The sequence below is a fragment of the Cydia strobilella genome, chromosome 5, assembly GCF_947568885.1.
Source record: "Cydia strobilella chromosome 5, ilCydStro3.1, whole genome shotgun sequence".
Classification (NCBI taxonomy): Eukaryota; Metazoa; Arthropoda; class Insecta; order Lepidoptera; family Tortricidae; genus Cydia; species Cydia strobilella.
Genome location: NC_086045.1, coordinates 20,506,711 through 20,526,161, shown reverse-complemented (window position 1 = coordinate 20,526,161; position 19,451 = coordinate 20,506,711). Strand labels below are relative to the sequence as shown.

Sequence of the window (19,451 nt, the reverse complement as noted above, 5' to 3'; positions counted from 1 at the left end):
TTTTTAATTTTAAGACAACATTGTGAGGAAATATTGTACCTTCTGGGTTGGAAGGTCATATGACAGTTGTTTTCGTTCACATAATTAATTTCATTACCGGGTCAAACGCGATTAAATTTCATTTTTTTACCTTTTTTCCGACGTTTCAGCTAGGTGCACTAGCTGTGGTCACGGAAGACTGGCGTCCCAGCAAAATGTCAATTGTGATTTTGGTAAACAACACTAAACTACCCGACATTACCCGAGGTCAGGGTTTGTTATAGGGATTTTTATTTTTTAGGTTGGTTTAGTTTTAGTCGTTTTATTTTAAAGGTAGTCATAATTTTGTTTTATACAATTAATGTAAATGTTATTTATCATCTTTTTAATATAGCTTATTTTACCCGACATTGGTTTATATCAAAGATAGATATAACTCCGTAATAGATGGATACAGTCTAAGGAAAAAACATGCCTCGAAAATCAAGAAAATTTGATTCTCGTTCAGAGGGCGCTACTAGTTTTGGCCTACAGTCGTATAGATGGCGTTGACGGTTTCGTTTGTTATTTAACAATTTTAACGCATATCAGTGAAAGAGCATGGGTCAAAATCATAAAAATAATTAATGCAAATAAATTTTTTTTTTATCTATATTTAAAAACATTTTATCGTATTTTTATAAATCTTCATTTTTAGTTTTAAAGTATGTCGACAGATGGCAGTGAATTTATTGGGGTTACAAAATTTACTATGACAGTACCGCTCTAGTATCAGTTACTCTATGGTTTATATAAAAGATAAATAAAAAAAATTACCCGTTTCTGCTTAATGTTTATTGTTCACGGTACGACATACTGACATTGACGACAGGAACATGAAGACGTAACGTATTTATACTGCTCTTGGGTGTAGATACCTGTAATTCCAGTAAACAAACAATGGACGGTTGACAACGGCCCGCGGATGCTAGTTATCGGCACAAGCTTAGAGTTAAGTGCAAATATATTTAAATTCTTTTTTTTTAACCCGTATGGTAATTTATGACGTCGTCCTAAAATCAACCTTATTGTAAACAATTTTGAGTCCACATGTCATGACAATGCGTATTAGGATGATAAGAGGGTGTTAAGATGCCCTTAGTAAGTGGAAGTAGATATATTTCCCGCTTGTGCGGTTGCGACGACGGCGCATTACTCAGCCATATCGGATGGCGACCGTTAATTGACTGGAAGTAAAGATAAAACGCTATTTTTATTCGGTCATAAATCTTCACTTACCTACGTATGATTTATCGTTCTGAAAACTCATTGACTATCCGCTGTCAATAAGTTTCAAGACAATCGGCTAAATTAATCAACAAACCGACGGGAGAATATGCATATAAAATGGTGAGAAAAAATCAAACAAAATTTGAAAAGTCAAATTTTAATCATGGTCCAACGTATACTTAATGAACGGACCTTTTCAATGTAAAATATTTGACATCATTATACTTAGGTACTTTATATTACAATATGTACATAAAGGTAAGTACCTAATTGAACACGGAAGGCGGTTAGCTGTTGGCGAGGAAAGCAAAGGCAGTGATAAAGAGCGCGAGGTGTGGAGGAGCCAGGCAGTGCTCGCAGCGCGCCGAGCGCGCGCCCGTGCCCGCCGCTGCGCGCGCTCGGGCGCTCCCGCCCGCCTCGCCTCGGCACACCGCTACCGCCGCGCTCGCCAAACTTCGCCCCCGCACCTTCAGCGGTGAAATACAGAAATTCTCCTCCGCGAAACCCTGCGTCAACGATAATGGATTGGCTAGGGGATCCCTACCGCACTCGCACGGAAGGTGATTACCACGTATGACTAAGTTATCCACTTCCAAAATGACGGATTCCGGTGTCTCCAACATATGATTCCCGGTCAGTCTAAAGTTACGTACGCTGTTATTTTGCACTAATGAAAGCTCCTCAATTCTATCAATTTTATTATTACACATTTCGAGCGTGTCGACTCGTTGCAGACCGTCGAAGGCTCCAACGCGAATAATACCGAGATCGGATTCCCGCAACGCCAGCTTCCCGACTCTAGTCAATCCTCGAAATGTGTCCGCTTGAAGCGCCGGCAAGTCCATGTAAGCCAGTTCCAAGACGCCGACGCTTTCGAGCCCCGCGAACGCTTGCGGCTCGATTGATCTAATGCCAGAAGGCAGTTCGATTTGTGCCACGTCGTTTAACCCCGAAAACGCATGAGCCAGTATTTTTCTAAGCGGATTGTGTCTAAGAGATATGAGTTTAATGAAGTTAGTACCGGCGAAAGCGTACCCCTCGACTTGTGCAATTCTGTTGTGCGTGAGGACGATGGAAGTGATGTTTTGTAGGGCGGCGAAAGCGAACGCGTCGACGGTGGCGAGGGGAGTGTGCTGGATGTAGAGCTCTTTCAGCCTAGGCAGACCGCGGAAGGCGAAGGGGCGGATGCGCGTGAGGTTGCAGGCGTCAAGCGCGAGGCGGCGGAGCTGGCGGAGGTGCGCGAAGGCGTCGGAGCGGAGCACGCGCAGGTCGGCGCGCGACAGCGACAGCTGCGTCACCGCGGGGCTCAGCGCCGACGGCACGCCGCGCAGGCTCGCGCTGTTGCACACCACCTGCGACACGAGCACGCATGTTACAATACAAGATATCATTTCACTCATGATAAATATGTGGTATTTCTATAAAAAGGGACCTTATTGTCGATGGCGCTTACGCCATTTTATTAACGATGATCCGATATAAATACAATGCCGCGCGACGCTGTGCAGCGTAAGCGCCATCGACAATAAGGTCCATTTTCATAGAAAATGCCCCATATATGTTAACACAACAAATAACAAACACTGAGATTTCAGGCCCAAGAAAGATCAGGTATTTTATATAGTAACATAATATGGCTTATTTAGTAGAAAATATTTGTACAGTTTTGTTTATATTATTGTAATGTGTACCTTTGAACTGCGAAATCATAGGTATGAAGGTATGTACATACATACCTTACATACATACCATACCTTATATACCATAGTACATACTATGTATATATAATTTGCGCACGAGCAGTATTTTCGTTAAATTAGAAGCAGTGCGTGACGCAATCGCCACAATATCTAGAATATTTTTGTAAAATATCTAGAATATTTTTGTTTTCATAGATTATTATTTAAATGACACGTTTCTAAGGAAAATATTTACATAAAGGGATAAAAAACCCATAATTGTATACTTACTATTTTTGACCGTATTGTGGACCATTGTCATATACTACCTATATTTAACTACCTACTACAGTTGAGTGGATTTGCGGTGGGTGCATTTTAATGATAAACATTGATTAATTTCTAAAAATCTACTACCAGACTAATCTCGGTTTAAAAATCATTGTGTATTTGTTGGTGTCGGCAAAGAGGATATAATAAGATAGAGCGGTACTGTCATAGTAAATTTTGTAACCACTGTAAATTCACTGCCATCTATCGACATACTTTAAAACTAAAAATGAGATTTATAAAAATACGTTAAAATGTATTTAAATATGGATAAATGTATTTTTTATTTGCATTAATTATTTTTATATGATTTTGACCCATGTTCCTTCACGGATATGCGTTAAAATTATAAATAACAAACGCAACCGTCAACGCCCTCTATACGAGAGTAGGCCAAAACTAGTGGCGCCATCTGATCGAGAATCAAATTTTCGTAATTTTCGAGGCACGTTTTTTCCGTAGACTGTATCCATCTATTACGGAGTTATATCTATCTTTGGTGTCGGTTTCTCTAACCCTATTTTAGCGTTCAAAGATTCGCTTATAAAAGAGCGACGTCACATTAAAAACTAATACCAAAGCAACACGACCACGAAAGATAAAAACCATAAAAAATAATGTGCCAACACTCGCTGCAGGAAGAGCAAAATCCCTATGAAAATATTGACAGATTGGTTTCGTCGCGTCACAGCCGCTTATTGCCGCTGTGATCCCTTTGCAGATAAAATTAATCCTTTTCCAAATATCCCCGACCTAGTCTGACGCACGTCCATATTTTGATTGAATCGTTTCGAACCTAAGCTTCGCAAATAATCGGATATCAATAACAATTCAATTTAGTCTCCTCTATAAGTATGTTTACGAGTATTCATAACATTTGTCCTAACTCAATGAACCTATATTTAGAACAAGAACTAAGCAGAATTTTTAAGGGCTTATTGACGCTTGTAGCGCGTTTATGAATAAGGGGGTTATTATTTATCGGGCATCTAAAATATGAAGCATAATAATATAATTTGGCTGTGATTTTGTATAAAAGATTTTAGTGCCAATGAATTTAGATAAGAACCAAATATTGGCAATCATAATTTTAAGACTGCGCCGTAGACCGTCCATTGGCGCTCATTGGGGAATTGTGTTACTTTGGCCATAATTCCATTTCTATAGAAATCGTCACCGCCACGCGCTACAAATTATTGGAAATTTTAAATAAAAAAATCACTTTGACCAAATATCCCATATCCGATATATGTATGTATAATATTTTGAGGTAACGGATATCATAAATTGAACCAATATGATTTTATTGGGACGTAGTGTTTGATTTTTAAATCAGAAATTTGAGGAATTCGATTTAAGCCTGTAAGCCTATCCGCCTGGCTGTGACCGCGTTTCGCCTGCAGTCGAGAATTAAGCAATCTACTTTGAATTGCACGCAACGCACACTGCCGCTGGATTGAGTATTGACAGAGCTCGTGGGCCATAATAATCGCATAATTATTCAGGCACGATTCAGGTCCGAGCGTTGAACATTTCACAGACAGATTAAACTTCTCTCATTTAATCCTTGCAGGCGTATGTTGTTCACGGTTAAGGTGGTATCAGACGGTTCACTCGATTAAATGTTCTCTTTCATAGTCATATTTTGACAGTCGCGTCATGGTCGCGTCGTCGTGTGGGACAATTTTCTGAATAAAAACAAAGTAGTGATTGATACATTGCAAGCCGAATAATATTATAAGGAAAAATAAAGTAGTAAAAATTTAGTTAAATATATAAAAGTGAAATTATAAGGGCCTATGCTAATGTGGTCGTATAAAAAATAAAACTTGTTATGGTTGACGATGGACATGTAACGTTAACAAATTAATTTGAAACATGGGGGCCACGTTTGTTGTATGGGAGCCCCATTTAAATATTTATATTATTATGTTTTTAGTATTTGTTGTTATAGCGGCAATATAATATAATAAATACATCATCTGTGAAAATTTCAACTGTATAGCTATCACGGTTCATGAGATACAGCCTTGTGGCAGACAGACGGACAGACAGACGGACAGAGAAGAGAAAAAAAAAGTATACGTCGCATCGTATAAGGGCGGTCAAAGAGATGGCACAGGATTGCTCCACAAACGAGAGCGAGCGAGAGATACATTGCGACATCTAAATGATGTCAGTCACGCGTGTATTTTCCGTACATGTATTGGCGCGAGCGAAAAGCTCGAGTGACTGACATAATTTTGATATAATTTTGATGTCACATTGTAAGTTGGAGTTGGCCTCCAGCTATTAAGAATAAGAATAAGAATTGTGTATTGCCACATATCCAGAAGTACAAAAGAAAAATAAAATAAAATTACATAAAACAAGAATAAGAAAAACAATTATTAATTTATAAGTACAATCAAACAAATTGGGCAAAGGGTTTCCAGTCTCAGCGTGTGCCGGGCCGAGATGCCCGGCGCTGGTTTTCAGACCGGTCCCTGACTCGGACGGTCACACACAACACGTGACCCAGGTAGCATTTATACGTCATTGTGACGTCGGTTACGTCATTATGACGTATAAATGACGTCATTGTAACATATAAATGACGTCATTATGACGTCGCTGGCGTCACTTTGTTACTAGGGGATGATGATGTGTAGTTTACCTGTGACTGTGATAGGCAGATGCAATGCATGGGGCAGGGCGGCGGCGTCAGCGGCGGAGCGTGGCCGGCCAGCCCGGCGCCCAGCGACAACAGCGCAGACCAGGCCGCCCATCTCACCAGCCACCTACACATACACAACCAACACAACTTATACTAACTCCTGTCTATTTATGTATAGCGGGACAATTCGAACAATGATCTAGATATCCACTAGATATGAAACAGAAACGATAACGAGATATTTAAGAAAGTCGTGTCAAATTTGACATTTCCGCGATACCGAATGTCCTCTTGAACGAGATCTAATAGATACGTTATACATACATACAATTCAATTCAATTTATTTATTTCGCTTGAACATACACAGTTGTTATGGTTACATGTCATACATACATACATACATACATACATACATACATACATATAATCACGCCTATTTCCCGGAGGGGTAGGCAGAAATCACGGATTACCACTTGCTACGATCCTGGCAATACCTCTTTCGCTTCCTTCACTTTCATAACATTCCTCATACACGCTCGCCGGTTTAGGGTGCTCTTGACCTGACCTTTCTTCAGGATTTCCCCGATCTGATCAGAGAACGTCCGCCGAGGTCTGCACCTTCCAACTCCCGTTTCTACCTCTCCTTTATACACTCTCTTTGTTAGCCTTCTTTCACTCATTCTTTCCACGTGTCCAAACCATCTTAACATACCTTTCTCAATTTTTGTCACTACATCTTCGTTCAGTCCACACTTTTCCCTTATCACACTGCTCCTAATTCTATCTTGTAATATCACACCACACACACTTCTCAACGCTCTCATTTCCACTGCATTCAATGTTTCTGATGCCTCTTCTGCCATACCCAACTTTCGCTACCATACATAAGTGATCGCACTTAAACTATCGTGAGACATATTTCAAAATATTTATCAGTACGGTTTTTACTCACTATTATTTTGCCCAAAGAATCCGAAACATGTCGCCAAAAGCGACTAAAAATAATAGTGAGTAAAAACCGTACTGATAAATATTTTCATACATAAGTGTCTCGTATTGTTCTCATTATATTATCTATTATCACGTTGTTCGAATTGACCGGTATGTCAATTGCCAATGATAATGACACGCAAATTAACTTTACTCCCCACTGGGTAATTGTGTAATGCTCTTAGTGTAAGGCCTGAGTGGACGCTCGAAGCGGAGCTTTCGGCGGGGCGTGCAGCGTGGCGTCGGGCTCACAAGTGATTTGAGCAGCGTGCACTAAGGCCGCTCCTATACGTTTGCATTTGTTTAACATGCACGCCGCACGCCCCGCCCCGCTGCACGCCCAACTCGAGCGTCCACTCAGGCCTTACACTTATGGTACATGTCGCTAGGCGCATCCCTAAGACGCATATTATAAACTAGGAGGATATAACCAAACGGAGACGCCACGTCTGTAATTTTCTGTACAAAAAAGTCTGCCGATTTTTGCGGAGTTGCGTAACGTCAAAATAGCCATGTCAGATTAACGTCAGTCCATACATTGTGTATGACCACTGGCCGACTATTTTCGACAGATGGGAACGCCTGTTAATGGCTACTCCGTTTGGTTATATCCTACTAGATTATGAATGATTTGATGGAAATATTCGCTGTCATCGGGTAAGTCTCGGTAGCTCAGTTGGCAGCGTGAGCTCAGATGGGCTGGTATCCCAGTTGCGAGTTCGAGTCTCGCCCGAGACAGTGAGTTTTTACTTTTCCTTTATTTGTAAGCATTGTGGTATAGTTTGCAAACGTTTATGCTTAACACAAAATCAATTAAGTAATTATGGGGTGGCGCATCGTTACTGGTGAGTTTCCAATAAGGCTTGGAACTCCGGTAGTCGATTAAGAAGTATAATGCTCTTACGGTAGATGTCGCTAGGTGCCTCCCTGAGAGGCATACTCACTCTAAAACCTGACCTTGAGCTGTGGCTCACGTGCCATGCCATGTAGCACATTATGTTTATTGTATAGGTATAGTATTTTACAATGTAGGCCGTGTTGCATAATAAACTACAACTAATATTACAAGCGGAACTCCTTTTCTGATAAGTGGAATTAAACAAGGAGTTCCGCTTGTAATATTAGTTGTAGTTTATTATGCAACACGGCCGTTCTTCAAGATTAATATATTAGTTTCCAAGCTTATTTTTGAAAAAGCGCTATATAACTACCTTAATTAAGTACATCGTAATTACGCATTTTTTAAGGACAACGATGATCATCAACAGTATACTTGCTTAAACTATCAGAATATATTAAGGTTATGGCCGACTGTGGCGGTCAAAGGGTTGATATATGTGTACCTACGTAAGTACGTACTAACCTCAGCGTGCGTGCGAGTGCCATACGCCGGCGCCGGCGGGACGCGCCGCCCGCCGCGCGCTCTCACCTTTGCACCACCATTGCTCCACCACGATCTGCGGACAAGAATACGATTACATTTTACACCATTGTTTTCCTTATTTTTTAATACTCGTTATAAATACGTTGATGATAAAGATTTTAAATAAAAAGGAACAAATATTTTATACAGTGGTATAAGTGACGACCTACGAGACCTAAGAGGCGACCTACGAGTGCAATACAACAACGCTTTCAGGATGCTGATGGGGCTGCCTCGTCACTGTAGCGCCTCCGGGATGTTTGCGGAGGCGCAAGTCGACGGCTTTGCGGCCATCATGCGGATGCAGTGCGCCTCTTTACTTAGCCGCTGGCGGGGCAGCGCTAACAGTATCATGATAGCGTTGTTGGATAGGTGGGACTCCCCTCTGCTGCAGCAGTGGACAAAACTCCACACTGCAGTAAAATAGGTTAATTTATACTTAGGTATGTAGGTTAAGATTATTTTTGTAATTCTTCTAACACTATTTTATAAGTTAATGTAATATGTAACTAACAACTATGGATTTATGTCCGAAATAAAATTCTTTTATTATTTTTATTTATTATAAGCACATTATAAGTAAATAGGATCTATTGTAAGGTTTCTATTGCCATTTATTTTCCATCTTCTCTTAGACCGTCCATGTCGGCGTTTACATTTAGGCACTCACTCCGTGGCTAGTTTAGCCCACCTCTGTGGGTGAATACGTCGTACATGGCCTGCCCAGTCCCGCTTTAGCCTGGCGATGCAACGTCGACAATGCCTGTTTTGGTGCGCAACGTAATGTTTCTGATCCGGTCAATACTTTTCACCCCAAGCACGTTGCGCTCCATGGCTCTTTGGCAAACTTTAAATTTGGTATTTTGTAACTCGGTAAGGGACCACGTTTGAGCACCGTAAGAGAACGATGTAATCGGCAAAGCGAAGATTTGTTAATCTTCTCCTGCGAAAGACTATTTATTCCCTTAGATCACCATGATGCCGCCAGGCTTTAAAATATCTGCTGGAGGGTGCTGGTTAAAAGTTTGGGAGATAGCGGGCCTCCCTTTTTGACCTCCCTTTCTATTTTGAACAACTGACCGGATGCCTGGAATTTTATGCTGGCGGTACTACTTCTATATACGGCCTTGATGAGATCGATATATGTTGGCTCTATATTTTGTTCTTGGAGTGCAGAAAATATGGAGGAATGTGTCAAATTGTCGAACGCTTTTTCATAATCTACAAAACCTATTTAAGGCTGCATGTTAAATTCGTTGTGTTTTTCTATTATTTGGTTGATTGGAGGTGATCGGTGTTTGAAAAGCTGGGCCTGAATTCTGCTTGCTCTGGAGGTTTGTGTTTAATAAAGACTGTATATATGGCACACTAGGCTAATGGGACTATAATTTCCAATATTATTCTTGTCTCATTTTTTATAAAGCAGAATTATATTGGAGTGTAGCATATCTTATGGAATTTTGCCTGCCTGTAAGATTCCATTAAACAATTTTGTAAGGTGGGGCAGTAGGGTACGCTAAACGAACTGCTGCCAGAAGGCTGCCAGAAAAGTAGTTAAGGTTAGAACTGCGACCCTCGCGAAAACGGATTGCTGCCAGAAAAGTAGGTCAGTCTAGGTTAGAACTGCGACCCTCACAAAAAAGAACTGCTGCCAGAAAAGTAGATTAGGTTATGTTAGAACTGCGACCCTCGCGAAAACAAACTGCCACCAGAAAACTAGGTTAGGTTAGGTTAGAACTGCGGCTCTCGCGAAATCGAACTGCGGCCAGAAGAGTAGATTGGGTTAGGTTAGAATTGTGACCCTCGCGAAAACGAACTGCTGCCAGAATAGTAGGTTAGGTTAGAACTGCAATCGCGAAATCGAACTGCTGCTGATGTTAGGGAAACCAAAATTAGGGCATGTGAGTATTAGGACAAATGATAATTATGACAAACAATATTAGGGAATGCAAAAATAGGATAAAAATCTTTAGGGATTCCGATATAGATCCTTTACAACCATAAGCTGTACTTATGTAGTATGTAAATACCGCATCATCTATACTCTTACTGTTGCCTGTTAACGCGTATATTAGTTTTTATTTTATTTTCACCTCAGCAGCTCGAACAAGCCTACTTTCGTCACTCCCTGGAGTGAGGAAAGTGCGACTTTCCTCACTCCAGGGAGTGAAGACAGTGCGACTTTTCTCACTCCAGGAAGTGAAGACAGTGCGACTTTTCTCACTCCAGGGAGTGAAACAAAGTAGCTTTTTAATTTAGTGAAGGCCATGAACTGCCACTTCATACTTTTATAACATTTTTTTTCTTTTTATTATTCTTTGTAATTCGAAATACATTTTACCCATTAATATGTTCTCACTACTGAGGTGAAAAATTATGTGTGCAACATGAGAGCAAAGTTATTTTACATCTCGTGTTTTTGAGTCCCTCGCTACGCTCAAGATTCTAACTTAGAATCACTCGCTTCGCTCGTGATTGAATTATAGCATCTTTAGCTTTCTCGGGACTTAAAATAAATACTCGCAAGAAAAACCAACTTTCCTCTCTTGTTGCACAAATAACTGTTTCAGATCTGTTATTTTTACACAGGTATGGTGGTCGGCCGTATAATTGAGGTTGCTATTGTGACATGTAAAAAGGGCTCCTTTACGCCTATCACAGACTAAAATAAATAAATGTTAGAATTTTGGGTCGCGAAAGACTGCATTACTGACCCGACGACTGAATTAGATTAGCAGCAAATATAAATGGAATTGTTTTAATACGACACCAATGGCCATGGTTTATTGTTTAAATTTCTTAGTTTCCCGGAAAATCCTTTACAGTTCGGTAGAATGACAATAAGTTTATTTGTTATGTAAATGTTTGTTATGGTTATGAGTAGAGTATGTAAGTTTAAAGCATAGAAAAGTTAGGAATACCGACTCGAATATTGTGAAGTTAGATGACATGACACACAGTTTGAATGTTGCAAAATCATGCAAAATAAAAAGCTAAAGGTTTGTTTCGGCATGTTTCGGTCGGTAACTACTCAAACTTTAAATAACAGTACTTAAACAAACTAGGTATTAACCAAGTTTCCCAACTTTTAATTTGACTTTGCTTTTACACGAGGCTTTCAATTCTCGTTATCCCCGAGGAAAAGCGTTTTGTAATATTGTGTGTGCAATTTAATGGTGGTTTAGTTTAAAAGCGTGTGTTGTGGAGTAATGGCGCCCGAGGGCCGGCTCGCGGGAATCTCACGCGGCTCCATAAACATACTCTTGCAATTTTAAATTTTTGGCATGCGACTCCGGAATTATTCAAAACGCCGTTTTGTATCGCCGCGCCTTAACAACATTGTTCACGTGTACGGTATATGTTTACCTTTATTTTAGACACACCTATTGATTTGCACCTGACGCCACGAGGCGCTGACGCTTCATGTCTGTTTATCTCACGTTTATCTTGTTTTGAAGACAGATAGATTCAATTACAAGTATTAGGTACAACACGAATTTTCTCCCATGTTTTTATTACAAACCAGTTAGGACGCGGCTCGATAACTACGTGGGCGTACCTAAGTGAATGTGCCTTTTCCGTGCTACCTATTTTATTTTCAATGTCGATTTGTGTAAAGTCAATTTACATGAAAATACGTCGCAGCAACTTTGATCATATAACTAGACAGTTTAAACAATTCACGATCCGTATGACTATTATAGATTTAATAGATTCTCCTAAAAGTGTGGGTCAATTTATAATTGACACCACAACGTGGAATGTGGATATTTAGGTACACGTATGTACATATGTGTATAAGGCAGGCAGGCTGGCTCCCGCGAGGCCGAGGGAGTCTCCCCATCAAGTGTTCATTTTCAATTTCCGTTTAAGTATAATTGAATCAGACAATAGGATGCTCGTATCCGTGGGCAAATAAAACATTTTTGTGTTGGTTTAACATTTATACTTCGTTTTCAGACTCGGCGTGAACGACGTGTCTTTCCGATTGCCGGATCAATATGATGTAATAATAAAACCAATAATTATTTCACTCCATTTCCAGCATTTGAATGAAACGTTCAAGGCAAGTTTATCGAAGCACCTATTGGAACGGAAACGAATAAAGATTGGCAAACATCTCTTGTTGATTTACAAATAAAACCCGATAATTTTTATTTTTGATTAGGCTAATAAATATGAACCGAAATAGATTTCTTATATTAGAGAAAAAGTGACGAAGCCCTCCAATGATGAAAGCCGGATCCAAAATCGGAAATGATAAAAATAATTTGATTAGTTCCCAGTTGTTACTAATATCTTTCAATCAATTTATAAACGAAATAAGGGATAGCATTGAAATAGTATTTCCAATTTGTTATTGAATGGATACCTACTTGGCGAACACTTCATTTTGTTATTCGTCGATATATGTATATAGTTGGTGAAACAAAATTGTCAGTAAATAAGAACAAAAAAACTATACACATCCTTTTCTTTTGGGTGCTAGTACTAGTGTAAGACAAAGATTCTATTGTCAACTATTGTATGTATTCTTCGTGGGCGTTTTCTAAAATGAATATTGAAAACCTGATTCTCTCAGATCCTGGTTTTGGTGTTTTTGGGTTCTTTCAACTCAGAATCACTAGCATATTCAATCCTGATTATTAAAAAAATGTCCCAAAAATTTGTATGAAAATTGTATAAGTATATTACAGTGCTTTATTAGCAAAAAAACTTTGAGGATTTATTTAATTTTAGATGGTATTCGCATCGTATTAGCATCGCAATACAGCGGGGAAATGCTGCCAGCATCCTCGGTACCATGCCAAAGGGGCCACATTTTCTAGATGTATTTTAGTTTTAGTTTTCAGTTTTAATTTAGTTTTATTTTTTAGATAATTTCGTTTTTAACAAATGTATTTTTATTCCAATAAAATCTTAATTTTAGAAAAGCTTATGGTATCATTTCAACCGGTATATAACAAAAAAGGGTGTCCACAATATTTATATAGGTATGTACATAAATTATCGCCGAGCCGCTTGCAAATTTACATTTACTGGCGGTGCATAATAGTACATTTCGATGCTAGTGCGGAAAGTATGTCATTACATCACGAGTACCGAGATATCTTGCCACGAGCCGTAGGCGAGTGGCAAGACTCGGGACGAGTGAAGAATGACATTTCCGCACGTGTATCGAACGACGTTTTTTAATACAATTGCGAAAAAATAAGAAGAGCAACAAGTAAGGAACGGAATTCGAAATTTTTATAATATTATTAATTCTGTGACATCATTGACATTGACATTATGAAGAAGTGTTTTTCTAGCTTATATTCGACTAGAATTGATTTTGTTATTATTATTGAACCCACTTCAATCAAAGTTTTTTTTTTCAAATACATGTTCTATAAGACAGAAACAATTGTAAATATTAAAACATTGTACTATTATTACCTAAATATCGTTATTTATGATTATTTGTGTATCGTATATTTATAAAAACAATATCGAATGTTGCCTTTGGAAATTTAAAACATTCTTGCAGTAAGAAAATACGCCTCTTCTTCGACAGGCGTTCCGTTCCATTCAGACAACTTATTAAGAACGGTTTTTGAACATTGAAAAATAAACGTGTTATAATACTTATAACTAGTGGCTCTGTGAGCTGTAGACCTCGCGAGCATAGCTTAAGATGGATGTGTCTAGGATGGTTTAAATAAGAGGGTAGAATAGCTACAGACAATAGGTACTTTTTTCATACAATTTCCATTTCGGGAGGAAACGGTTTCGACTAACTAAATCTTAACAAATCACTTTGATTTTGATGTTGGTCGCTTCAGCATAATATTTTCTAGGTTTATAAATTTCGCTTTGAAAATTATTGTGGCTTTTTATTAGGTACCAGTAGTTGAACCCTATGAAACTATTGATACTGGATAGGAATGGAATCGATTGGCATAAAAAATAGCACGTGAAAAATAAAAGTTTTCATTTCAAACAAATTGTATGGGAAAAGTTTTCCTCGATTTGTGGCTTTCCTTGGCGGAAGTTTTTTATGGTCCCATACAAGCTTTTGATCGTGGATTGGATAGGAATGGGATCGATTGGCATCAAAAAACATGGGAAAAGTCTGTATTAGGACTATTAGGGACACAGCCGCAGTGGTTGACGTGAAACGTGGCGTGGAAAAGTTATTGCGAAGACCGCATAGGCCTGCTTAGGGACCTCATAGCGTAAAGCAGGCGCCCTGTATGTAAGACTTGAAATTTGGGCTTTACCCTACCCTACAGTGAAAAGCTTGTAGGTAAAAGAAAAAGGGCGCCTCAGGCATTTGTCAAAAATGACCTTTTCTTGCATCCTGTAGTACCTATGTTTTTTCCAAAATCTGTAAACCCCAATCTTCATTCATTTGAAATTAAGGGAAGGTTTTCTAAGATAATTTTCACGTAGCAGCACGTGATCTGCTAGTTGCCCTCACTGACCCAAACCACCCTGTATACCTGGCTGATTTTTGAATTTCTTAGTGCCAGTTGCACCATCCACACTTGACAGACTGATCAACGTCACCCGGCGTGCCGCCGCGGTTTTATATGAAACTTTCCATACAATAAAATTTCAACACAATTTCACGAGAATCGGTTGTGAATTGCGACCTGTAGAGGAGAACATCCGGACATACAAAAGCAAAATGCGCGAGTCAAACCGTAGACCTTCGCTTCGCTTCGGTCAATGATGAAGAGGTAAGTAATTAAATATGAAATATGCATATTTTTCGTATTCTTACATTAACAGTAGGTTTTTATGTTGATTACGACGTTTAAATGAAACTAATATTAACACTCATCAATAAGTAGTCATGAATTGGAACAAGTAAAAATTTAAAACAATTGGAAAAGTAAAAAGCACTAGTTCGCGAAAACCAACTTTCCGCACGCTAAACAGCCATGAAAAGTAGCACTTTTTGAGCAACTGTATTAAAAAATAATTTTTTTGGCAGGTGCCAAACAAATTATTATTTTTTGAAATTTTTTTTTTTGCTTTGCTCAATAGTGTGGGATATCGTTGGATAGGTCTTCATTTTCCAGTTTCCACTTTCGGTCTCCGAAAACCATTTTTTTAAATAATTAATATTTTCGGAAACAATCGCTCCGAAAGAAAAAAAAATGTCTCCCCCCTTCTAACTTTTGAACCATGGGTCCAAAAATATGAAAAAAATCGTAAAACAAAAGCTTATTAAATACGTCCAACGAAAACTATAGCGAATATGATCGGTCGAATCGTTTTTGAGTTATTGCATAAAATCTTCTTTTCTTAGTAAAAAGACGTGCAAAGCGCTGTAAAGGTTCCCTGCTTGCAATGGACATGATACTTACTAGTAGCCCCCGTTTGGCCTATTTAACATAAATAATGGTACCTAAGTGCTGTCACATTCGATTGGTTCGATGCTTGTTTTAAATTATCAGTATTAGGGATAGTTCCAAAATAAATAGTCCTACGCGATATACATATGTACTCGTACGTACCTATACCAATGAGAATATAACATCGTTGTTGGTGCAGATATCGGTTGAATGCCGATTGTCGAGGGCACGATGACACGCCGCCATTGCTATGATTGATCGCTACGCCGGGAACCAATTAAACTTGTCCACTACACTATACAACAGGAATTCAGGAAAATAAATTGAATTGGTATGTTTGGACAAATATCTGTTTCCAGAGATTGTAATGTTGTCTGAGACCGTCTTAAGTGTAACTATTACAGGTCCACCGCTTAAGGAAAGGTAAAGAAGTTACGCGGTAAAGAAGTAGCTGAGTTTTTAAAATTAAAATGGTTTGTTGCCGGTCTCATATTAAATATTACAGCTTGTTCTAAATATTGAATTTACAGATTTAACACAGATTAATATTGAAATAAACTATAAAACTGTATTTTATGTACTAGCAGAATGATTTAACAGTTTCAGTTACCAAAGTCCCCACTTATCATGAAGTCTCAAAGAAAAGCAGTTTAGTTAACGACCGATAAATTATTTAAAACCTACGCATATTCAGCTTCAAGATTAACTTGTCCCAATTTCATTAGGTGCAGTATTATTTTAAATAAATATCAGTAAAATCACTGTTTCCTACAGAATACTTTTCTTGATTGCTTAAAATTCACTTACGTTTGAAATTTCTACTGCCGACTTTACCATTTAGCATATAAATCACGGAAAATCTATGTCCCAGCCGCATGGAAATTCGGAACGTTCTGCACCAATTCAAACGTAAATCAAACTCTGGATGCGTTTGCGTTAAATAAAATATGTAAGTACATGAAAAGAGAACATGTGTATAAGTAAAGGCCAAAAAGATTATTCAGTTCTGATGTGAAGCTAGTGACGCTACGACAAATTGTAACGCTATATGTAATGAAGTAAAGTAAAAGCTGCGGAAATAGCTGACCCTATAAAATGAAAGGAGGAAGAATATCATAGAAGTAAATAATTATTCAGAATTCTAAGGCGAAACCATCGAGCTTTTATGCTTCATAACAGAAAATAATATTAGTTTATTTTATTTCTATTACTATTACTTTTGGATTCAATAATCCAACGGGTATGTTGTCTACTCGTAACGCGGAAAGTATTAAATTATAAAAGTGAGTTTTCAATGTTTATTTAAGTTTTATTTCTATTTAACTTTTGTACTCAGCTACCTATTAATTTATTTTCACCACACCAGCTGGTAAAGGCTCTCTTGATTGTTCAAAAACTGATAAGAAAGTTGCATTTTATCCACATGTGGTGCAAGGTACATAATCAAATGCAGATTTTGAGTTCTTTCCTTACGTTGGCTGGTAGAATTGACTTTTTAATGATGATTTTGAAAGATAAATATTCAATATTAGCACGAGAGGTTAAACAATAGCTTTTCCCCTTGTTATGTTACGTTATGTTTTTTCTTAAAATTCTTAAATATATTATTACTTGTTCTAATCTCCTAAGATTAGTTACTTTTAGTTGTTCGCAGCACCCCTTACGCCCTCGATTGCTGTTTCATATTAGTTTTTCTGTCAAGTATGTAAAAAATATAGGTAGTCAAACGTAAGTTGTTTTAGTACCTAAGTACGAGTACATATAACAGTTTTTTTCTATCTGATATAGATATGCATTGGTTGTATTTTACTTCAGTTAACATAATTTATAATTATAATTATGAACCTCCAGGTCTTTTTTATTGTATTTTTCTCTCGTTGCGGTACATCTATTGTATTCTGACTATTGTCCTTTAAACAGTGAACTCCAACATTTTATTAATAGATTTAATTAAATTTAGCCTCATTAAGGATTTCACACGGCATTAGCTTTTATATATTCTGGGCTCGTAAAATGTTGTGTCTACCAAAAGTTTCTATTGAGTTCAATGAACGTTCCTAGATTTGGCCGCGAACACTTCAGTGTGAGATAGAATAGCAAAGTTCATGAAGTTCGGACGGCGCTGCGGTCTGCCTAGCGGTAATTTACGATTCTACCATGCCGAGCCTTAAACTAAAATTAGTTGGTAATCCGCAAAATTTGCAAGATTCGCTTCTACATAGTTACTCTACTCGACACCCGCGAGTCCGCGACCCGTGCAATAGTAAGATGTAAGAAGGTCATTTTTTACTTCTACTAACTACTCTAACTACCTACTTACTTCGGACTTATGCTTAGTGATGCTACGTATCTTACAGGCGAATTCGAACAATGTTCTAGATATCAAGTAGATATCCATTGGATATGAAACAGAAACGATAACGAGATATTTAAGAAAGTCGTGTCAAATTTGACATTTCCGCGATTCCGAATGTCCTCTTGAACGATGTCTAAGATTTGCTTAAGATATTACTTAGACATCCAATGGATATCTAATGGATATCCCAAAACGTCACAATAATTGTAGCATGAAATGACAATGTAGCATGAAATGACAATTGGTTTCTCGAATCGAACTCCAAAAGATAACTAGTTGAGAACTAAACTAAACTATAACGTATCTATTAGATTGTTGTCGTATTTAATAATTATCACGTTGTTCGAATTGACCGGTAAGTACTTTTATGAATAAAAGTATGAATAGCACTTTCTGAATTTTACAAATACGAATAGTGGCTATGATTAAGGTAAGAATTTAACCTTACAGTTGTCACCGATATGGCTACCAACTGCAAATATAACTTTGTCATCAAAGAAGTATACAAATGCACAGTTTTCAGTTTTTCAGGTAATTGTGTTAAAAGACATTCCTTCATTATTTCAATTTTAACTAGACGATAAGCACCCAATAGGTTTTTGTATGAAATATGTGACACAAAAACGTGTTTTTATTGCTTTGTCTTAGATGCGGCTTATCTATTGCGATCAGCGCAGAACCGCAGATAGATCGAAGAGCGATATTATTTAAGAAAGACATGTTTATCCGTGTTAAAAACCATGGAAAATTTATTTAAATTTTAGTTATTTTAAATAAAATTAATTATGGTACACCTTTTTTATATTGTTATTAGCCTTTTTCAGGCGGCGTTCTTCCCACCTCGTATTTAAACACAAAAGGTACAAGGTAATTGCAACATTATACCTAGCCATCATTGAGCCTAACTCATTCTTAAAGGGCCCACTGACTGACTATTAGTTCGCCGGACGATATCGGCCTGTCAGTTAGAACAAAAATTTGACAGTTCCAAACAACTGACAGGCCGATATCGTCCGGCGGACTGATAGTCTGTGGACCCCTTAAATTATACTTTCTTCAGAAAACAAGTCAGCCTATCCATAGCCTATCCTCGCCCCGCTGCTGGTTGCAAACCAAGTTCCGCGAAAAAACATAACACTTCAAGACTAAACATTGCCTCCTGAAGCGTCCCTGGAAAATTGTTTCCATGTTTGAGATACGTTCCCGTTATAGGCTCTAAGCTAAACAGAACAAAGGACACTTCACTCCGCTATTGCGTTTCCTACACAAATATTATCTTTCCGTTGAATAAGTTTGCGGTATTTGCTATGTCAAGTAGATTGAGCCGTCCAATACGTGTAAAACACAATTCAACTTTACGACGTTATTTTTACAAAACGACTTTAATTAAAATATAAATGTGAGCACAGTCCGTAATGGTGT

The 19,451-nt window shown here is 38.1% G+C and overlaps 1 protein-coding gene across 1 annotated transcript in view; it reads right to left on the bottom strand.

The window, feature by feature from the left end:
* Positions 1-1,379: 1,379 nt before the first annotated feature.
* LOC134741584 (insulin-like growth factor-binding protein complex acid labile subunit) overlaps positions 1,380-19,451 on the bottom strand; it is a 67,151-nt gene continuing 49,079 nt past the window's right edge. The window contains exons 2-4 of the mRNA XM_063674420.1: positions 8,268-8,361; positions 5,914-6,037; positions 1,380-2,600 (exon numbers count right to left, since the gene is read on the bottom strand). Of these exons, the coding sequence (XP_063530490.1) occupies positions 1,536-2,600; positions 5,914-6,037; positions 8,268-8,290 (1,212 nt within the window). The 5' untranslated portion in view covers positions 8,291-8,361 and the 3' untranslated portion in view covers positions 1,380-1,535. The remainder of the gene's footprint in view (positions 2,601-5,913; positions 6,038-8,267; positions 8,362-19,451) is intronic.